The sequence below is a fragment of the Puntigrus tetrazona genome, chromosome 8 (genome assembly GCF_018831695.1).
Source record: "Puntigrus tetrazona isolate hp1 chromosome 8, ASM1883169v1, whole genome shotgun sequence".
In the NCBI taxonomy this organism is placed as follows: Eukaryota; Metazoa; Chordata; class Actinopteri; order Cypriniformes; family Cyprinidae; genus Puntigrus; species Puntigrus tetrazona.
The window spans coordinates 9121809-9143506 of record NC_056706.1 but is presented as its reverse complement, the minus strand read 5'-3'; the positions used below and the strand labels follow the sequence as shown (position 1 = coordinate 9143506).

Genomic DNA, 21698 nt, shown 5'->3' with positions numbered 1-21698 from the left:
CTCTGCTTCGCTCATGTCTTCTTTTGTTTTTCCATCCATCCAGCTCAATCTGAGATCATCAGCCGATCAGTCGAGGGTTGATTTGATTTTTTTGAACTGCCTCAGTCTCTTTGTGTCGGCCGGAGCACGTAGACAGTAAAGTGCCGCTGACAGTCAGCATGCTCTTCTGTCACTCTTACTCAAATCTCATCTGGGCTCATGAAAATGCATCGCTGCCCATAGTAAAGAGATCAAAACTGGAGACAAGAGCAGGAGAGATGGAGGAAGGGCAGAATTAAAGCTGATTGAGACAATGAACACACACACACACACACCTCCTCCCTGTAGCCTGTCCCTTCCAAAGGCACATTAAATGCTTCCAGGTCTTGATGGCATATTTATCTACAGCCTCCGGGCATGTGCACCATGCCTCCACCCTTCTCCCTGTCTCCTCCATCATTGCAACATCACAAATTACAAGCTGTTACATTGTTCCTGACATTTCACAGCCAGTCAAGCTCAAGGCAGTCCCTGCGAAAATCATAGCAAGCTAATAATGCGTTTCCTCAGCGTTTGCTATCAGCATCAGACGAGGCAGGGCGGCACATTAGCCACTCTGAACACATGAAAGATTTCTCCAATAAAGAAATTATAGCCATAATCTGCTTAGTGACAGAGCTGTGGACAGTAATTGTGTCAAATTGAACTCGGCCCCAGGGTGTGTTAGAGCCTTCCTGCTGTACAGGACCTGAGTGGAGACAGCTTTTTTTTATACACGAGTTTTATTTGACTGTGAAGGAAATGTCATTTGAGAACAATATGCAACCTGATCCATCGTTTCCAAGCATGTTTGCATATTCCGAGTCAAGCTTTGTGTTTAAAACAAGGCAGAGTTTTGTTGGTAATGGGGTTGTGGTGATGAAATATGTGTTAATAACATTCTCTCCTGTTTACAGTCAGGGTTCTGCTCAAAAGGAGTGTCTCGCTGCTGGGCCGCCTAAGGTACGGACTCTCCAATGTACTTCACAACACTTGTTACATACAATTTATTTATGTCTACAGGCAATAATAACCGCTCTACCTCTCTCAGTCTCTGTTCTCTATGCACATAAAGAGAGAGGGTTCCTCCTCCGCCTCCTCTCCACGTCCCGCCGATGAGGCTGTGCACTCCGACAGGTACCAGGTAAGCAAGAAATGCACGTTATATACATCTAACTTCATTAGCTTGGAATTCTTTTGAAGGGCGTATTGAACTTTAAACAGTTACAGGTGGAATCAAATTAATTTTAGTGTTTGCTTTTTTCCCATTCCCGGACTACATGTCAATCAAAAGTTTGAGGAAGAACTCAGTGTACTGCTGCCATCTACTGGACTTTAATTGAAGTAAAAATAATATTTATGTTTTAAATATGTTACATTATAATTGTATTTCAATTCCAAAATACAAAACCAAAGTAATATATATAATTTGTAAGACATAAAACCTAAAATCCATGTATATTGAAAAAAAAACATTTCACTTAATCTGACACTAACAGTGAGTAGAAAATATACACTTCAACAAAAAACAAAGTAAATAATGATCACATGATATTTTAATAATTTGTTTGTTAACATAACATAAAAAAAAAAATCTATAATATGCATTGCAGTTCATAACCCATTTTACTTTCACAACATGAGAGAACAAATGTTGTACGGTGGCTTAAATGCTTATTGCTAAAAGAAAAAAAATATGCATTTTGAACCTTCCCTTTTGATTTTTGGTTTTTTTCATTACAGACATTTTTGCGAGTACGATCGAACAGGCAAACAAGACTCAATGGTACGTTGTCAATGACTTTTAGTATCTCTAAATCCTGTATTTCTTTTTTATTTTGCATTTCAGTCGTTGCAGGGTCATAAACATGCATTGGATCGGACCAAATCCATGTATCTCTGTGTATATATATATATATATATATATATATATATATATATATATATACTAATTTAAGTTTTTTAATACAAGTTCCATAACAAGACATTCTTTAAAAATGACTCGATTATTATTACAAATTGACAGCAATGGTACACTTTGAATCACACTTCTAACACAGTTTGAACACTCTCAATTAAAGCACCACCACTAACCTTTGACCTAGCACCCTCACGAGCAGAGCGGATTATTGACCTTTAACCTTTTGATATGTTAACAGTTAAGGAGCTCTGCTGGTGCAGGTGCTATGCCAAACAGAAAATGAAATCTGTTCATGTTTGGCCTGACTGTGGACTCCCACATGTATCTTCTTGCCCACTGTCTGGTAAGCTGTTCTCCACACACGCCACATGAAAGCAACAATGTATTATTATTTTTACATCTAGTTATGTGTTTAATAATATCGGGTATATCAAGAAGTTTAATCTAGAACGCAAATTGGCACTGATTTTAATACATTTTAAAATGACTTTAGAATGCTTTTTTTACCGATGTTACTGATATCGATGATGAAAATGATACAGTATTTAATGGAATATTACACCCTTGACACAATTATGCATAGTATATTGAATGTCTGTACTGTAAAATATTGATCCTCTATGATGTAGAATTTTTGATCATTTATCAAGACTGTTAATTTTTATGTTATTTCATTAACATATAAAAAGAGTCACAGCTAATTGATCAGATTCTCTCTCTAATTAATGATCCCCTCTCTGTTATGCTCAACTTCATTGTGATTGTAACAACCTCAGCTCTGTTTCTACGGTCTTCTTTGACTATATTATGAGCTGAATCTCCTAAAGATTAATGTTCCTTAACATCATTAGCAGCTCAGCAAAACACAGAGATTTTAATGGAGTGGTGGATACCGTTCCACAATGCTGAGTTTTACTTCTTCTCTGTGTGTGTGTGTGTGTGTGTGTGTGTGTTTGAGAGAAGAAAATGAACAGAATTCCGGAAATCTTTTATTTGATAATCAGATAAACAGATCAGTCCAATTCCCTTGCCATTTATTTATCTTTTGTAGGCCATAGAGGCCTTTCTGTCTTATCAGTTTATGTCAGCTTGAGATCGTATATATTTCCATCATAAAACTGCCACTGGAGAAAAATCTAATCAAAAAATGTATTTATGCTTCATATTTTTAGATAACATAACATGGAAAGTGTCAAGCATCAGTAAAAAAAAAAAAGCTGTTTTGTTGTCGTCTTTTTTCATTGTTTTGTTGTTTTTTTACAGCGCGCATTGGGAAAATTAAAAGACGGAAAGCAGAGGAAGACCAGGTATGATGAGAATGCAGCTTATTTCTCATTGTGCATGTGTTCACTCAAAACAATGAACCTACCTTATGCTGTAGTATGTATTTTCTCTAGGTCTGCCAAGAGACAGGCGTCAGTTGTCCTGTTCCGCTAAGACAGTTGTAGGATGTATAAGAGAGGTAGATGTGGCCAGAAGGAACTATAAACCTGCCTGCGAAATGTTTATTTCTTTTTATTTTCTGTTTCTTTCAGCTGTGACCTAATGCCAAGAGGGCATTCAGGGCAGGAAGCAGATGAAAGCACTGTCTCGAGGCTGTTGGAGACATTTTCACCACAGATGCTGATATGTGTGTGTTTTCTACAGAGAGACGGCGTGTGTGTTGCTGAAGATGGCTCTGTGCTGTCAGGCGGGAGGGAGTTTGAATGGGCTGAACAGAGAAGAATACAGATGGTTTCTGTTCTCAGAGGCTTCAGAGGTACAAAACACAAAGAAATGCTTCACGGCAATTAAACTTTTCACAGAATTGTGAGACATAAACTCAAATGTGAGTTATAAAGTCAGAATTACAATTTATAAAGTCACAATTGCAAGATAAAAACTTTTTTTTTTCTGACAGTTGCCATTTAGACTTTTAAAGGGGGTTCAGTAGATTTCAGTTGCGAGTTTATATCATGCAATTTTGATTTTATTTCTTGGAATTGCGAGTTTATATTATGCAGTTCTGAGAAAAAAGTCAGAATTTTGAGATACAGTAAAAACATGCAATTACTAATAAAAATAATAAAAAAATAATACAAATTATTATGAATTTTTTTATTCAGTGGTTCATAAATATCAGATTAGAAAAGCAAATAAAAAAGCCGCTTAACAGAAAAAAAGTCCACAGAGAGTCAAATTATGCATTGTGAAAAGCTAAGTGAAAAAAATATAGACAAAGATAATAAAGCAGTACTGAATTTATTAATTTAAAAAAGATATGTTTTTAATTAATTGATGATGCCTGTTTAAATTGAATGCTGATATCATGTCATTCCCAAATCAGTTGCCTGTGAGGTCCAACTATGTAAGGAGCAAGGCAGCTCACCTTGTTTTGCAACAGAGCTTGTGTGTTAATTCACAACAGACACGTGAGGTAATGGGAGTGGTGTTAACCTCTTGAGAAGGAGATTACTGTAAAAGCACATAGACAAGGGTCAAAAACAGACGGAGCTGATCACAAACGCCTCAGAGGTCATACAGACCCTTGTGTCCTTAAAAACACTTTTAATTGTATTAGCTCTTGCAGTTCATCAGTAGGGCGCATTTGTGTTTCAACCTATTTTTGAATTCCACACTCTATCCTCTATATCTTTTTCTGCAAGGCTTCGTGTTTTTTTGTCATTTAATGAATTCTCGTATCAAATTGCCCTAAGGTTTGGTGAGCAGCACATTGAAAGAACATCAGGACAGCGATGCAGATCTGGACGTGGACGGTGATGATACTTTGGAATATGGAAAAGCGCAGTATCCTTATTTTTTTTGTCGATCAGCACAGTTCATGGCACAGCAAGGAAATACATTGATCTTTAGTTTTTTTCTAAAAAAGCATTTTTGATAATAAGAAATGTTTCTTTAGCAAATGATCTCAGATACACAGAGGCGGATGTGATTCCCTGTTCAGGAAATGAACCCAGAGATGCTGAGGAGAGGCAGGCGTTAAGAGGAGCTGTGTTAAAGTATGCACGCGCGCAAACAGCACATTATTCGGTTTTCTGTGCTACTTTAATAATACTTTTTTTTTTTTTGCTTCAAAAGTGGTGACACGACCAGCAGGTTATCTCCAGAGCAAACCAAGTTGGCAAACTCAGGTGAGTCAAAAGATTTTTAGAGATGTCAGTAAAAGATAGTAGTTAAGTAGTAGTTTAGTATGTTTAACGTTGTTATGTGCATAATGCATAAACATATATAACACATGTGTTCAAATTATTCATAATGCTGTACTATGTCTGCAGAAACTCCTACTACAAGCAGTGGAGAGTTTGACAACAATACAAGCACAACATCTCCAAGAACCTCTAAGAACAGCGAGTTAGAGATGTGAGTATACCATAAAGTCAGCATCTTATTTTCTAAATCTTATATCATACATATGATATAAGTCATACATATCATTGTAAACTATTTGTTCATGAGTGTTTCACTTGTCATTTTAAAATCACAGTGCAAAGAAAGGATCTGTCACTTTTTCTGTTTCATCGTGACCATCAATGCACGTTTTTTATGAAGCGGTTTATGCAGATATTCCAGACACACTGAGCTGTATTATCCTCATATGGGAGGTACACGTAGGTTAATATAAAAGTGCCTCCACCTACTCTCCTCTGTCCTTCTCTCCAACATCCATGTCATTTTCTTGGAAGAGATCTCTGCAGGATCATGATGCAGCACTTCTTAAGTCCTGTTGGGAAATTTTAACTTCTTTCCGTGTGCACTGGGACAGATTTGCAAGCATTAGTAATCGTGCAGCTGAGGTCAAGTTTGCGCGTGGAAGGGACACATGAGGAATTATATATGACTGACCCATTCGATAAGAGTCACACGAATCAGTTCTTTCTCAGCAGAGCTACATTTTGGCAAGTTCACTGAAGCGTGTTTGGCTTATATTTTAGAGTGAATCATTAATCAGCTTGATTGATCCATTTATCAATCGAGGAGTGTCATACTGCAAGGAAACTATGAAATGCTTTTTCTAAATGTAATTATACTGAATGTATTATGTGCAAGTGATTTGTACGTATGTTCATGTCCATCCACAAATATATATATATATATATATATATATATATATATATATATATATATATATATATATATATATATATATATACACACACACACACACACACACACACAATATAAAAATATATCAATATCATTTTACATTTAACACAAGGTTTATATTTTGCAGCATATTTTTGTAGCTGATCCGTCACCACTCTCCAGTAGGTATTTAGCCTGAGGACGAGGGCAGTTATTTCATATTTCCAGCAGACAGCTACAAGAGAAAACCAGTATTCATTATGCTTATATTTGGCGGCTATTACATGAGGCATTTTTGATGGATCACTTGAACCCCCTGCTGTCATAGTTCAATTCCTGAGAGCTGATTAAATGGGGATGCGTTGGCCAGGATGTTCCTACCGGGGATTAGGGGGCTCTGAGCGAGTGTTATTTAATTGTGGTGAAGTGGAAACACTCGAGTGAGGAAGGGTTAGTGAGGCGGGAAGGAGAACCGTTCCTGACAAATGACAGTGCGCTGCGGGGCGCTAGCTTCCCGGCCCTGTGTGGACACGCTAATAAAGCAATTACACTGAGACAATGTTTGCACACTGCGGTGACATGTCTGTCCCTCACCTGCTGTGGGAAAGGCCGATGCAAGGGGCGATCTTAAACTGTTTTCCCACACATTAAAAGTTTTTAGAATTATATTGTACTTTTATTAGGGCTATTAAGTTACTTATAGGGCCTTTTGTGTCTTTTCTTTGATTATCTAACCAATCACACTGTGCATCCATGCAGTCAGTGTGGGTTTTACTGTTCAGTGTGGCAATACAATAAGGGAAGCTGACACTCGATGTTGAATTTGCTTCTGAACGCACCTCGTTTAATGATACGGTTTGTCTTCTGATTACCGTTCATGTGTAATTTAGAATTCATAACATGTGGCCTTCAGCGACAAAGCCCTCAGCGCGCCGCCACTCTCTAATCAATCTCTGATGGATTTGTTCTTTGTTTCGTTCAGCTTACCAGATGACCCCTCCCTCGGTACGCTGGAGGCCCTGAAAACACGCATCAGAGATCTGGAGAAGCAGCTCACGCGAGGAGACAGATTCAAGTGTCTCATCTGCATGGTAAGCTTGACCTCGCATGTTTATTCAAAACGGACTAAAATGCAGTTAATGCATGAATTACTGTTCAAACCTTTGCGTTCAGCAAAAGATTTGTTTAATGTCTTGAAAAAAGTCTGCATTTGTTTACTCAAAAACAGAGTAAAAGCAGTAATGTTGTAAAATACTATTACCAAACAAATAACAAATCGCGTGCTTTTTAAGAAATCGTTACAACATGCTGATTTGGTGCTCAAGAAACGTGTCTTATTGTAATCAATAATGAAAACAGACCAATTTATGTTTCTTATGTTTCGCTCATCACTTGTGTACATATGCTTTTTCTAGGACTCTTACACAGTACCTCTGACCTCCATCCAGTGCTGGCATGTCCACTGTGAGGAATGCTGGCTCCGCACCCTGGTGAGACGAACATTTATCATAGTCTACTTTACAAAAGATGTCCAGCACAGCAGCGTGACTTCAACAAGTGAACCTTGTATGTTACTATCAGTTGTTTTTGATTATCAAATTCTTTCTCGCAGGGAGCAAAGAAACTGTGTCCACAGTGCAACACTATCACCTCACCTGGGGACCTCAGACGAGTGTATTTGTGAAAATTTACAGCCGTCCTGTCATCTGCCTCTTTGCACTCTACACAAACGGATCATTTTAACTGAGGAAAACTTTTTTTGGCTGAGGCAAAAACTTTGCCCAAAAATTCCTGTCGGAAATCAACCCAGTTACATGAAGACCACTGTGTTAATTTCTTTATGAAATGGTAAAGTTTTAAAGTGCATATCTGCCAGAACAATATTGTAAGGACCGTAGACACCGATCACCAAATGTTGTTTCTATGTATAAAACCTTGTTTTATAAAATATTGTTAAGTTATTCTCATAGAGAAAGTTCTAAAGCAGTCGGTCAAATAGTTTTGTGAATGTTCACACTGAAGAGTTCTTTCTAACTCGGATCTAGCAGTGTTAATATCTGAAATTGATAAGCGGTTCATTTTGAAATAATTCATAAACGGTGTTTTGTGTAGAATGTGCAGAAAAGCAAAGAATCTTGTACATTTATTTTTCATGCTTATGTAACTGTAATTTAATAGTGAATGGGATCCTTTAAATATGGTTTAAGATAAATTATAATTTCAGCTGTTACACAGGTGATAGTGTAATTGTTTATTTTATGCTTTTTTTGTCTCATGATGCCCTTATCCTAAGCATGCGTTAAAAAACAAGATACTGAATATGATGCAAAATTACAAAGCCATTCTCACGAGGTTTGTAGATTCAAAAAGTGCTGATTTTATCAAACAGTTAACGCGCGTAAACAAAAATAGTTTTTCATGCAAGTTTCATCAACAGACGTTAAATTAGTTCCCTGTATATTTTTGACATTTTTTGCTCTTAAACTTAAGATGCCATGTACATGGACTTGTCTACATTCTTGTAATGAATTAATATTTAACCCCTAAAAGGCGATTGGCAGGTTATTATATGATATGTACTGTAGAGCAGAGCTGCATCGAGGAGCACGTGCTTTCCTTCCTCAGGAGGTGGAATTGATTCTTAATGCAGGATATGGACGCTGAGGCTGATCTCTGCTTAGCCTTCACTCCTCTCCACTGCCAAGCAGAATAAAAGGTCTGTTGACTCTGAGTCACTATAGGTTGCGACATTATGACTCAAGGAACTCAGCTCAGAACTAACAGAAAAGGAGTACAAATTCCTTTGTGGTATTTTAGCAATAGTTTTGTTACTGTCTAGACACTATAGTAAAGTTACTTCATGTAACTGAAAGATCGTGAAGCACTTTTGATAGAACTGAAATAGAATGACACATAAAACCAGCTTTGTTTTATGATGATGTATTTTGTACAGACTCATCTGTTTTTCTTTGACAAAAAATAAACTAAAGTTGTTGTCTAACTGATGTCATTGTCAGCCGTTTTTGGCGTCTGGACATAAATATGGAGCTGCTGAGAGGTACGTTAATGCTTTTTACAGACATTTTATCTGTTAAATGTTAACATTTCAACGATTAATATACTGTATTTTCTGGGAATCGAACCCATGGAGCTTAGATTGCCTATAGCGCCACTGTTTGAGTTAACAGTAAGTTAGCAGGTAGAAAAAATAACCGGCATTTCCTCTTTCCTTTCGGGCTATTTATTGCATCTCAAGTATCTTACCACCACCTGGCCAGTTTGTTTCAGCCATTCTTAAAGATGCCTTTAATGAATGACCTGATAAAAGGATGTCTGAGGCTGATGTCCTGATATATCTCTAATTAGCAGCAGTATATGGACACTCGTCTGTGTGGATTTAGGTTAGCGCAGGATTAGCCTAGCCTTGTGTCTAATGCAAAAGGAAGTGAATTGCTGCACTACTCTCAGTGTATTTTACTTCAAAACTCACAAATGTGGTCAAAAATTATATTTACACTTCCACTCCCGGCAATGAAATGAAATTACTTTTGGGATGCTTTGCAATGGAGCAGAAATGTCACGACTCCACTAATGACATGTAAAATAAATGTTCGACTTTTCTTTTTTGTTTTGTTTTTGATTCAGCTATATGAAATTTAATTGTGAGCAGTGAACCCATGCCTGCACCTTTAAACAGCGTAGCTGACTATGCATTGTACGATAATGTAGTAACAATAATGTAATTATAGTAATTATTAATTAGCACACTGTAAGAAAAAAAAAGATCAGAACTTGTATTTGACAGTGAATTTTAGTTTTAAAATGTTACATTTCTTGAAAATATGTTTTGTTGATAATTTCATTTCATATTTCAAAAATACTATAAACATAATTTACAAAAACATATAATTAGGTTATTAATTATAAATTATAAAATTATTTACAATGCATTACAGGTAAGGCTGGGGCTAGCTGTCCCAGTTTGTTCTCATATAGTTAAATACAGTGTAGTTATATATGTATATATATATAGTTATGTATATTTAGATTTATATAACATTTCTCAGACTGGATGATAATATGGACTTGTTCTTGCATGCAAAAAACTATTGAACATTTTGACCATTATTTCTCATGGAAAAACAAATGATTATGGCTTTTCAAAGTTTAGTATGATTAGTAGCCTCTTATATATGTCATAACAACAAATACTCTAGACCTGCTATTTGATTGGCTGGGAGTAAACGGAGGAGGTGGTAGTTGTCACTGGCAGTAAGCTGTGGCAGTAAGTCAGTGAGTTAGAAACACACTTCACCATCTAACCTGCACACACAAGGTAAGAGCTGTCTTTGCTTTCTTCTGGTGTTCAAAATTTAGATGGTTTATTGCAATGTAAATGGTTTTATTGCGCAGGGATCAGTCTGAAAGGTTACTGGACACACAATATGTTTTTATTAGTTTAATTTGTAGATGCATATAAATTGAAAAATAGTTTTTTATTAAAATGTGAATTTGTTTTTAAATTTTGTGTTGTCTTGAAATCAAAAGCACACTATAAATATATATATATATATATATATATATATATATATATATATATATATATATATATATATATATATATATATATATATATATTTATTTATTTTTTAAATATTCTTTATCGTCATCATGAGAACATGCAGTAGCCTATGTCATTAAGGATATCTGATAAAAAAATTTAAAAAACTGTCAAAATGAACAGACTGCTAGCAGGCAACTGTATTTATTTTGAGATTGTCCAGTTGGTTTTTCTAGTCTCCAGCAGAGACCCTAAAAATGGCCACTGTAGAAAACATTAAGACAGGCTTTAGGTCAGTGGGCCTTTGTCATTAGGCTTACATGCTGGGTAATCCTCTTCATTGGCCTAACCTGACTTCATTAAGATATTTTCATAGCATTTTACATGAACACGTAAATCCTTTACCACCATGCAAATAATCGAAATGCTTTTCTAAATTGCATTATTAAGAAAGACACGCTCTTCAAAGTTCATTATAACACCTCACAAACAACTTTTTTTTTAAAAATCTGTCTTGAACCAGCTGGATCATCAACACTTTTAACATTTTATTAAAGTTATTTTGATGACTTTCATGGTTACATTCAATTTTATACACTTTGGAAAATAAATAAATAAATGAATAATGCTTCGAAATAGCGATGCGTTGTTTTGTTTATCTTCAAGTGCACTATTCTCTATTACAAGGCCCGGTCCACAGACCTCAAAACAGAATCACTAATCACCCGGATCAGTGGATTATTTCCTGAGCTTCTTCTCTTGGAGGGACGCAGGCATGCAATAGGCTCAGTGTCTGTCCATGTCAGCTTCTCTAGCTTATAACACACTCTCTCTCTCAGCTGGGGACCACGACAAAAGCTTCCCACTCCACCTAATACATGTTCAATACAGAAGGTTTTGATTAAATAATAAAGACTTTTATGTACAATTTAAGCGGAAATTCCACATCTTTTCTAGCATTTTATGTCAGCATTTAATACCATGCTGGAGTATAACTCTAAAAATCTCTTTAAAACTATTATGGTTTCATGGTCCTCATTAAAAGTGAATCTTGTGTAATGTAATTTTCATTCTCTTTTACCTTGTTTGTGTTTTGAGGATGAAGTGCGTCACGCAGCCTACCGTGTTGGCATCTGTCTAGTTGGACAGAAGGAATTTCGTCAAAATACTGAAAAGTCTGATTGAATACACGACTTGAGATGTCAAAAGATATAGGAAGCATTTCACCGGCCTTGTGAAAGATACTATGTCTTTTTAGCTGCAGTTAATTACACTATCTTAAAAATTAATACTGTTTTAAAGCATGGATTCATTAAATTGATCAAATGTGACAGTAAAGACATTTGTAATGTTCAAAACAGGTTTTTAATATATATATATATATATATATATATATATATATATATATATATATATATATATATATATATATATATATATATATATATATATATTTCATGAGAGTAGTTCTGACTGTTTTAATGAAAACACAAAACATAACAAATCCTACATACAAAAAAACACTATATACCAATAGTATAACATTTCTTTTAATTAATGTTCTATTCATCAAAATATTAATCAGCAGAATAATTGTCAACATTACTGATTGTTTAAAAAATGCTTTTTGAGCATCAAATCAGCATATTAGAATTACTTCTGTGACACTGGCCGCTAAAAATTCTAATTAATTTCAACAAAAGAGAAATAGTAGCCTAAAATTTCACTGCTATACAGACTTATGACTCATTGAAAAATGTGTTGCATATATTAGGTTTGTGGGTTTGATCACCACAAAACGTGACTTAAAAAAAACCTTTTTTTGACTGTCTTGCAGAGAAATGTCCGGACCCAGGCCTGTAGTTCTGAGTGGACCATCAGGAGCTGGAAAAAGCACACTGCTGAAGAGACTCATGAAAGAATATGAAGGGGTTTTTGGATTCAGTGTCTCCCGTATGTTACATCACAGACAAATCAGACAGATGGTTAGACACAAGACAAGTAACCAAATAACAACCAAAGTAACCAAATCTTTGTCTTTCTTCTTGCAGACACCACCAGAAATCCTCGGCCAGGAGAAGAAGATGGAAAAGGTAAGGCAGACTCCCCCCTTCACAACTACAATAAATGACAGGCTTGCTTTATCAGAGAAACAAATAATGTCAAATATGAGTTCAGAAACAGTTAATTGAAATATATACCTACTTGCCCACAGCGTAGAAAGTGAATGAGAGAAAGATAGACTTTAAAATAAGCTTTTCCATCTATATTCCCATCCAATTACCTTAGTCCATAACTGTCTTCTTTGCTGCTTCTTACTCCTAAGTGAACTGTTTAGATTTATTCCAAACATATCATCACATTTCCCAGGGGTAAATTTCTCTTTTTATTACCCAATGTGCCTTTGTCGTTTTCTCTAGGACTGAATTGTCTCCCAATGCTTCTGGGGGCTACTTTACTTCCTGTAGCAGACGTCCTGTCCTCTGAGACATCTGAAGGTGTAGATTTATTACTGATTATTGGCATATCTAATGCGACGAGAGAGTAATGGGGGTTACTTTCATCTTCCTAAAATCTTAAACTTTGCAAGCCAATTACATTTCAGGCCAAAATTCCAAAGATATGATTGTTGACATCACATGTTGTCTCTGACATGAATGCCAGTGTGCACTTTGGAGTAAAAAGCCTTTGAAAATAGCCCCCTTGTGTTCCCAGGTTTTTTTTTCAGCGTTTTCCACAGCACAAATTCCCAGGCGATCATTAGCATCACAACAGCATCGATCCTTAAATCATTTCTGGGCCATTTCAATGAACAATCGAAATATTTCTGTTTAGGTCACATGGGCAAATTCTTCTTCTTTTTTTTTTTTCCCCGCACAATTTACAAAGATAAATTCAACGCATAGACCGAAATGCAACAGTTGATAAAAGCACGTAATGGAAAGCATTTTATTTAATAGATATTTAAGGGGGGAATTGAGAAATGTTGTGCAGCTATAACCAGCCAATTTTATTGCTTTGTTATTGTTATGATGTTTTTCCACAGACAAATGTTGTTATGCTAATGGGAGTCTCCATTGCAGTGCTGCCACGGATGATGTCAGTGTTTTGCCCTCCTGTAGTTGTGAATTGTTTGTCTTGTGTCGCCTGCAGAAGCATTACGTCCTGCTTTAGATCCCCTCTGATGTGCTGTTGTGGAGTTAAAACCATCAGAATGGTATGAATCCAGCACTGGAGCTTTCTCATTGGCTTTACGAAAAGGACTTCTTTGTGAGATTATTTTATATGCGAACACTGCTATATCTTTTACTGGTTTGTGGTTTAGACATTTCATTCACACCATTCCAGTCATTTAGTAAGATCAACCATTTTAACTCCGTTTAAGAGATTCTGAGATAAACATTTGGCGCCCTCTGCTGAGCTTAAAGAACTCTGTCTTTTTTTAGCGGTGGAAAGACTTGAAATGTGACAGAAATGATCATTTAGTCATCCTCTAAAAATGTCTTGCTTACTTTTTCTAATGATCTTTCTTCTGGTCATTAGAATATATCAAATGAACACCCTGTCGGCTCATTTGATGACTAGCAACAGGCAAGCTTACGATGTCCCCTTGTTAACGGTCACAATTGGTTTGGTTTTACAATTAAACTTCATTTATTTCTGTCCTCAACCCAGATTACCACTTTGTCACCAGAGAGAAGATGCAAGAGGGAATCGACAATGGCGAATTCATTGAGAATGCCGAGTTTTCTGGGAACATGTATGGAACCAGGTATATTTTATTTGGTATCTGTTTCCATCATCATTCAGAGGTACTTCACCTGTAATAATTCATACCAGTGCCCAAAAGTAATTATTCTGAAGGAATTAAGGCTGTCTATAAGTGTACTGTCAATAACAAAAGATAATTCATGTTGGTATTTCTAATCAAATTAACAATCATTTGTAGCAAATCATCCATAGAAGACGTTCAGGCGCAAAACCTCATCTGCATCTTGGATGTTGACATACAAGGAGTGAAAAACATTAAAAAGACTGATTTGAACCCCATATATATATCCATCCAGCCACCTTCGATGGAGATCCTGGTACGTTGATAGAAATATTCTCTGTTTGATTATACAGCATTTAAATTGTGATAAAATACAGGACCACGTTTTATTGTTCTACAGGAAAAGCGTCTGAGAGACAGACAAACAGAGACAGAGGACAGTCTACAGAAGCGTCTGGAGGCAGCGAGAATCGACATGGAGCTCAGTAAGTGACGCTTTCAGTAAGTCTGTCGAGCTTGAGCAAAAACATTTATTCTCTTGCCTTTTTCTCCTTTGTAGGTAAGGAACCGGGAGTTTTTGATTTGGTAATCATTAATGATGATCTGGAAGAGGCATATGAGAAACTCAAAAGTGTTCTTATTGAGGTAAAACTATTTCATCTCTATCAAAATGATTGCATAGATTTTCTTATTTTCATTTCATAAATAAATAACACAGAGTTCTTGGCTTTTTCCAACAGGAAATTGAGAAGGTGCAAGATGCCAAGAAATAATGAAAAAAATGCACTTTTGACCATTCTGCCCAACAACACACGACATGAAGCCTTTTTTTTAGCCTTGTACAGTGCAATCATGGTGTTGGTTCTCATGTCAAAAAACTTCAAAAACCTAATCAAGATGGATGATATGTTCAAAGGAGTGTGCTATAGAGTTTTTCCTCTATAAATATGTCCATGTATGTTAAAAACATTTTTACTTCAGTTGAAGACACTTCCCTATTAACTCTCTTGAACATGTTTTCACCTAATAATGAAGGGAGAAAACTGTAACAAATACGTTCAAGTTCAGCTGATGATGATAGTTTGTTTATTATCAGCCTGTTAGCTCTATAGTAGAGAAATTATCGTTTTATATATTTAGGCCCTATGATTTGTGTATAGTTAATAGTTTACAGCATATTTGATTCTCTGTTAGCCTTTCACATGTTCGAATGTATTTAGCTGAATGGTATGTTTGATTTGCACCCTCATATTTCTAAACTTTGGGTTAGCTAAAATAAAATAAAATGAGCTACAGCTAATTTCTCCATTATCGTTTTTTTTTTTTCAAATTCTATTTCTAAGTGAATGTTAAGTGAAACTAAGTCAATAAACTCCTAAATGTGTTATAAATAAATATAACATTATAGTATGCAAAGATATTCAACAGAAATAGCATGAATCACATTTTTACGCCTTTTACTTCAGTTGTTTCCAAACTCACGGCGTAAGCGTCAGTATCCATGGCAACGGCAAACATTGGCGGAAGTGAAGGTGAGAAACGCCGTGGTTTCTAAATAAGCTGTTAGCTGGAAAACAAATATGACATATTATAAAATTGATATTGTTAAGGTGAGGTAATTTTTCAATTTTGAGTGTGCATTGTATAACAAATGGCAAACAACCACAATCCGACGAAAGCTGTTTTATTACTGTAAACAAAAGTTTAAAGTAATTACTTTCGCGTCCTACTTATAGAGGAATTGATCATGTGTAATATCTGAGGTTTATGGCGAAATTCTTTGATTCGATAGTTATGTTCAGACAGCAACTGAGCTTTTCTAAATAAACGGTTAGAAATAATCTCGTACAGTGTGCAGTTGTCACAACTAGCACAGTATCTCATAATGTATGTCACATTTGATAGATAAAATGTTTTATGTGCTGTGTTTTCATACATTTAAATCTATCTAAATATATTTTTGTTCTGGATCTATTAATGACAATATCTGGTGGACAACTCTACAACTACAACAACAAAAACAACATATGCAGGTTTGTTTTGAAGCATGGTAGCTGGTTTGAGCCTGTTATAAATTGGTCTGGAATGTTCCAGACTAGCATTTCACTACAAGTTGTACTTGTACAGAATGTATGTGACAAATAAAATCTTGAATCTTGAATCCTTAGGAGTAATTAGTTGCTTGGGACCAGCATATGATCAGCTAAGGACCAGCTAAAACCACCTGCAATGTTTCAAAAAATACCTAACCATCATGCGTTTGTTTTGTCCCTTACATACATTATCCAATATTGTTCATTGTATCCTACAGTCTGTGAGATGCTTGAGTCATGTCTAGCAGTAAGGAGCAGGCCTCCATCAGACAGGTGATGTGTTTCCTTCATGAATGGGATCAGGGAGGTAAGACAGTGCGCAGTCGAATGCTAAGTGACTTTCTGGCCAAGAACACTGGAAAGACATGTCCTGAACTGGAACTTGAGTTTGCACAAGTTGCCAGCCTGTTCCTTGCTCGGCTCACTGCCTGGATAAGACTAACGTATCCATACCTATGGACTGAAACACCTTCTAAATATCTTACTAAATCTTAAGTTGAACTGAGTGATATCAGTCCTGCCATGTATGCCTCCTTACATTTTTTGTATTCAGCTATATGTTTGGAACTTGTCTAGATCTTCAGCTGAGAGCAGTGGGGGTTTTCCTGTCTGCTAACAGCAGGTAAAAAACAACATGAAATCTGTGGAGTGTGGATATAATTTTAGTACTAAGCGTGCAAGGACTTGTGCAAATTAAACAGAAAAAAACTCTACCCTAACATGATTTTATTTTTGTTTGAATGATCAGTCATCAGTACATGATTGAGTTTCTGGAAGTGGGTGGAGTGCTTACCCTGCTTGAGATTCTAGGACAAGACAAACTCAACGAAGGGCATAAAACCGAGGCTCTTCGCTTGCTCCAGATCATCGCCAACACGGGGCAGAAATATAAAGAGCTTATCTGTGAAAGCTATGGTACGTACACAGCACAACCGCACAACAAACTACCAAGAATATGAGACGGCTCCAGCTCATTTCTCAGTGATGTATTATGGAATTAGATTTTGCAACATTTCCATGAAATATTGTGAGGTTAAAACCTTGCATGATTCAATCTGGATCCATTTTGAAGGTTGGGGATTTTGACAGGCAAGCTCTGACAACTTTATATACACACATACACATACTGTATACTGGCTCATGAACTGATTTCAGCTTTGGCATCAGTTCTTCTCTGATTGACAGGTGTGAAGGCCGTAGCTGAATGTTTGGCCAAATCGGAGACAGAGGGGACTCAGGAGACCGCCGCAGCCCTGCTAGAATCTTTGGCCCATGGAAACCCCAAATACCAGAATCAGGTGTACAAGGGCCTGATCGCCCTGCTGACCTGCACCTCACCAAGAGCACAGCAGCTTGTTATACAGATCCTACGAATAGTTCAGGTACAACCAGAGGAGCACCGGAGGAGTCTTTAATTGTTTTAAAAAATTGGTACTATTGTATATCCATTACATTGCATTACCTATTTTTGTATCAAAAATTTATATGAATTTATATGATAAAGATATTTATTGTACATTAAACTGCTCACCTTTTTACATTTTAGCTGTTTTGCAGCTCTCTTCAATTAAATCAGTTAATTTTTTTCAAATATTTGAGATAGATATTCTGGATAGAATATGAGAGCTCTACTATATATACACACAGTAGTCAACAATTTGATCCACCAAATGTTGACTACGGTAATATATATAAATATATTTTTATATACACACATTTATACTTTTCTTTTGTCCAGCCCATTGTAAAAACAGCACTTCACAGCATAATAGAACCCTTATTGAATCTGCTGAGGTCCCTGCATCTAGAAGTGCAATATGAAGGCAAGTGTACAATTAAAATTTGACATTATTTGTTGTTTACCCCGCTGTGAATCAGACCGTTTTATTTGTACTTTTGTTTTCACTTCCAGCTATAGAACTGATAACAGAGCTTATGCAATCAGAGGTTAGACTGGCTCTGCTCAGGGGTCTGGTGGCTTTTCTCAAACCAACTAAAGAAAGAAATCCCAAACACAAGATCCTGGAGGGTATGATCTGTTGCTCGTTTTCTTTCAATTAAAGCAAGGCATTAAAGTTGTGTAACTGCCAAGGCATTTGTCTTTTGCAACTGAAACAGTGGTTCTCCAATAACAATACTGCTTTGCATTATGATCACGTTGCAGCGTGGAGATGTCCTTAATTCAACCTCCCAATTGTTACCTTTTGGGCTTTGTGTTTTAATTTGGAGCAGATGTGGACGAGATGAGAAACAAACATAGATTATGGCTTGAATTAGCATCTTTCTCAGTTATTGATTTGTCTGACATAAGAGTCATAAACATGTCTTGTGTTTTATTTGAAATTCGGCTGAAACAATTAAATTGTTTTGTTAGATCCGGAGGTGGCCAAAATGACTGATTCACTCCCTGTGCTTCTCCAGCAAGCAGCTTCTGCAAAAACCATCAGGTACTTCAAACAATGGATGCATTCAAGACATACTGCATGGAAAATATTATATAAGGCATGCTGATCTGCGTGTTTATTATGTACAATATATTGACATGATGTTACAGGATTCTGGCACAGAGAAGTGAAGAGATATCCAAAGAATTGCTCTCTCTCAGAGTGATCCATCACTTACTGTACGCAATGGGGAACCAGGAACATGCAGATTCCCAGAGACAAGCCAGCCTGGCTTTGGAGGTTCAATTAAAATTACCCCCTACTCACTGTCTCTTATTTTTAACATACGCTGATTCTGCATCAGTCAACTAAATGCAGTATAGGTCTTCATAACAGACCGATGGGATTCTGATATTAATGTGTAATGTCTGTTTAGCATTTTGTGCGCATGTATCCAGTGGTGGAGGATCATGTATGCAGAGCTATGGGCACCAGACTGTTTGAGTCTTTTATGGTGAGGTCTTATGGTGGTATATATATGTTTAATAAAAAAAAACATCAACTTAAAGTTACTTATTTTACTTTAAAGTTAACTTTAAAGCGTGTTTGTCTGCATGTTGTTTACAGCACAATGCCGATGACCTACATTTGAACATGGATGACATTCAAGCTGACATTTTACGCTCAAATAAAGTGAACGTTTCATGTGGTGAGTTGACAAATCCAGAGAGACATAGCTAGGTTGTATGTTTTTGTCTTTCTTTGAAGGACACCACTGCTTGATTGGCTTATTGAACATTATTTTATATTATAATGTTATTTTATATTATAATCCATTTTCAATTTATTTTTCTACAGTGCTTGAGCAACAGAATTCAGATTCTTGAACACAGCTTGAAACTATTTTTTTTCTTGTTGTTGATGCCATTCTTAAATAAATAAAATAATAAAAGTGATTACAAATAGCAGTCTTCTATGGCCTATTTTAGCGCTGTAGACTAGGCCTAGAGAGCTGAAATCTGGCCAGAAGTTAGAGCTCAAAATTCTGCATGATGATACATTGGGCAACTTTTTAAGCAATTTTGCCAGGCAATATTAACAGTAAACCAGCTCAGACACAGGACCCAAGACTGACCCAAATTATCCACATAGAAATTTGTTACCCATTTCATTTTGACCAGCAAAATTGCTCAAAAATTGGCCCAGTGTATCATCAGCTTTAGAGAAGGTTAAAGGAGGCCAATCAAATTTGGCAGGCCTATTTGGCCCTAGAGGTCTGTGAGAAATCGGGGGTCACTAGGTGTATTTAACGGGTTTTGCACCTATTGCAATCACGTGATGTTTCGCGCTTATGCACAATGTTCATATCATGTAATAAATCTCCTCATTCTGAACAACTCAAAAACAACTTCTGTAAAACAAATAGTTCATTATTCAAGATTATTTAAAAAACTTACTTTTGCAAACTACTCCTAGGTTTTTTACTCAACCTCGGCAATACCACTGCGGTGCATTTCTTTGGCCTCTCTAAGAGAAAGAAACATGCACAGTGCCAAAGTTTACTCTATTCTTCGCCTCGTTCAGCAGCTATTTATTTGCATTTATTTCAGATTCAGATTAAGATATGTTTGACACAATAGATTAACATTTAAAAAGTAATCTAAAAATGGCCTTTATGATGCTCTTTCAAAGAAACTTTGCTCCTCTTCATAGAATGGAGATTATGTAATGATTAAAAAGCAGTGTGGAAATACTCAAATGTAACCCAGATGTTTTAGCTTCTGTGTCCAACAAATCATTTTTTTCTTGAGATGGTGTATTACAGAATTACCTTAGGGCCACCCTCCCAGACTGTTTTAGATGTCTCTAATTCAGACATTAACAAGCTAAATCAGATTCCTGATGAGATAATGAAGAGATGATTGAGTCATTCATGATGAACACTTGCTGTTAACTACATCATATAAATAAAAGCAATAAAAATGAATAAAAATGTCAATTGAAAAGTGCTATCAAGCAGCCACAGTCTGCATATTCAGCTGCCTAAAGATGCTTTGGTGGATACATGACCTTACAGTCCACACAAGTTTTAAATATTGTAGTATATAAAGTGTATTACTAGGTTAAGGGGGAGCAGCTCTGAGCAGAAGATCCACAGGCTGTATGTAGAAAGCTGGTCAGAGTAAAACTGTAGAATTGTAGTCAGAATTCTAAGAGTGATGTAATTTTACTTATTCCTAAAGATTTAAGAATAAAAAAGAGAACTGAAGGGATCCCAGTAATGGTTGATTCAATGTCTGCAGAAATGTCCACATGTAATAGAGACCTGTCTGAACTGTCTGAATATTTCCTAACTTTTTTGAATATTTTTTTTTTAAATTGTATTTTTTAATTAAAGACATTTTAACCAATTGCATTATTCTGGTGTAAATCGTAGTTCTGAAGGTCTTTGCACAAGTGGTAAGCTAATAGGCGGATTTCATGTTTACAGGCAGTCGTATTTGCTGTTTTAATGCATGAAAATGAATATTATGAAAATTGTTGATGTAATTTTCAATTAGATTCAGTTTGAGACCTTACCCAAAGGTCATTTTTCAGTGTTTCATCATATGGAGTAACTATAGATTGATAGCCGGATACTGGAGAAACTACAGTGTCCGACTCCATATCCTCTTTCTTCTTCACCTCATTCAAATTTGTGAGTCACATCATTTGCTAGAAAAAAGGATCTGCTGAATATAAATGTCACATAAAACAAACAAACAAAAAAAAAAATCATAGAAGTATCAGTTCTCTTCTTTATTTTTGATGAAATGTTGCACTTAACCTCTTTTGTAGATAATTCAATTAAAATGAATTCATTTGG

The 21698-nt window shown here is 36.0% G+C and overlaps 3 protein-coding genes across 7 annotated transcripts in view; all 3 read left to right on the top strand.

The window, feature by feature from the left end:
• rnf220b (ring finger protein 220b) overlaps positions 1 to 9011 on the top strand; it is a 29601-nt gene extending 20590 nt beyond the window's left edge. The window contains exons 4-16 of one of the 2 annotated variants that reach the window (XM_043246323.1): positions 936 to 981; positions 1070 to 1162; positions 1762 to 1804; positions 2178 to 2282; positions 3203 to 3246; positions 3587 to 3698; positions 4636 to 4726; positions 4852 to 4938; positions 5018 to 5070; positions 5215 to 5299; positions 7005 to 7113; positions 7438 to 7512; positions 7635 to 9011. In XM_043246323.1, the coding sequence (XP_043102258.1) occupies positions 936 to 981; positions 1070 to 1162; positions 1762 to 1804; positions 2178 to 2282; positions 3203 to 3246; positions 3587 to 3698; positions 4636 to 4726; positions 4852 to 4938; positions 5018 to 5070; positions 5215 to 5299; positions 7005 to 7113; positions 7438 to 7512; positions 7635 to 7706 (1015 nt within the window). In that variant the 3' untranslated portion in view covers positions 7707 to 9011. The remainder of the gene's footprint in view (positions 1 to 935; positions 982 to 1069; positions 1163 to 1761; positions 1805 to 2177; positions 2283 to 3202; positions 3247 to 3586; positions 3699 to 4635; positions 4727 to 4851; positions 4939 to 5017; positions 5071 to 5214; positions 5300 to 7004; positions 7114 to 7437; positions 7513 to 7634) is intronic. The other variant, XM_043246324.1, reaches the window with a different exon arrangement.
• Positions 9012 to 12415: 3404 nt separating this feature from the next.
• guk1b (guanylate kinase 1b) lies at positions 12416 to 15634 on the top strand. The gene is made up of 8 exons (XM_043247677.1): positions 12416 to 12536; positions 12635 to 12676; positions 13004 to 13081; positions 14259 to 14355; positions 14533 to 14671; positions 14756 to 14840; positions 14915 to 15000; positions 15096 to 15634. The coding sequence occupies exons 1-8, from the start codon at positions 12425 to 12427 to the stop codon at positions 15126 to 15128; spliced, it is 672 nt and encodes a 223-aa protein (XP_043103612.1). The 5' UTR covers positions 12416 to 12424; the 3' UTR covers positions 15129 to 15634.
• A 224-nt stretch (positions 15635 to 15858) lies between these two features.
• On the top strand, positions 15859 to 21058 carry armh1 (armadillo like helical domain containing 1). Of its 4 annotated transcripts, XM_043247596.1 has the most exons (12): positions 15882 to 15965; positions 16667 to 16891; positions 17002 to 17070; positions 17197 to 17363; positions 17634 to 17830; positions 18187 to 18271; positions 18361 to 18477; positions 18823 to 18895; positions 19003 to 19132; positions 19269 to 19346; positions 19460 to 19541; positions 19691 to 21058. In XM_043247596.1, the coding sequence occupies exons 2-12, from the start codon at positions 16686 to 16688 to the stop codon at positions 19717 to 19719; spliced, it is 1233 nt and encodes a 410-aa protein (XP_043103531.1). In that variant the 5' UTR covers positions 15882 to 15965; positions 16667 to 16685; the 3' UTR covers positions 19720 to 21058. The 4 variants fall into 4 exon arrangements, with proteins under 4 accessions (XP_043103530.1, XP_043103532.1, XP_043103531.1 ...); XM_043247595.1 differs by having other exon boundaries at positions 15859 to 15887; positions 19460 to 21058; XM_043247597.1 differs by having other exon boundaries at positions 15867 to 15887; positions 16667 to 16755; positions 17025 to 17070; positions 19460 to 21058.
• Positions 21059 to 21698: the final 640 nt, after the last annotated feature.

What these genes read in the sequence shown, in the direction of transcription:
- guk1b (XM_043247677.1), top strand. Translation starts at nt 12,425, where the DNA reads ATGTCCGGACCCAGGCCTGTAGTTCTGAGTGGACCATCAGGAGCTGGA. An exon ending in GGGAACATGTATGGAACCAG is followed by an intron (nt 14,356 to 14,532) that starts GTATATTTTATT and finishes AATCATTTGTAG; the next exon opens with CAAATCATCCATAGAAGACG. An exon ending in TCAAAAGTGTTCTTATTGAG is followed by an intron (nt 15,001 to 15,095) that starts GTAAAACTATTT and finishes TTTTTCCAACAG; the next exon opens with GAAATTGAGAAGGTGCAAGA.
- armh1 (XM_043247595.1), top strand. Translation starts at nt 16,686, where the DNA reads ATGTCTAGCAGTAAGGAGCAGGCCTCCATCAGACAGGTGATGTGTTTC. An exon ending in TTCCTGTCTGCTAACAGCAG is followed by an intron (nt 17,071 to 17,196) that starts GTAAAAAACAAC and finishes TTGAATGATCAG; the next exon opens with TCATCAGTACATGATTGAGT. An exon ending in TCTAGAAGTGCAATATGAAG is followed by an intron (nt 18,272 to 18,360) that starts GCAAGTGTACAA and finishes TTTCACTTCCAG; the next exon opens with CTATAGAACTGATAACAGAG.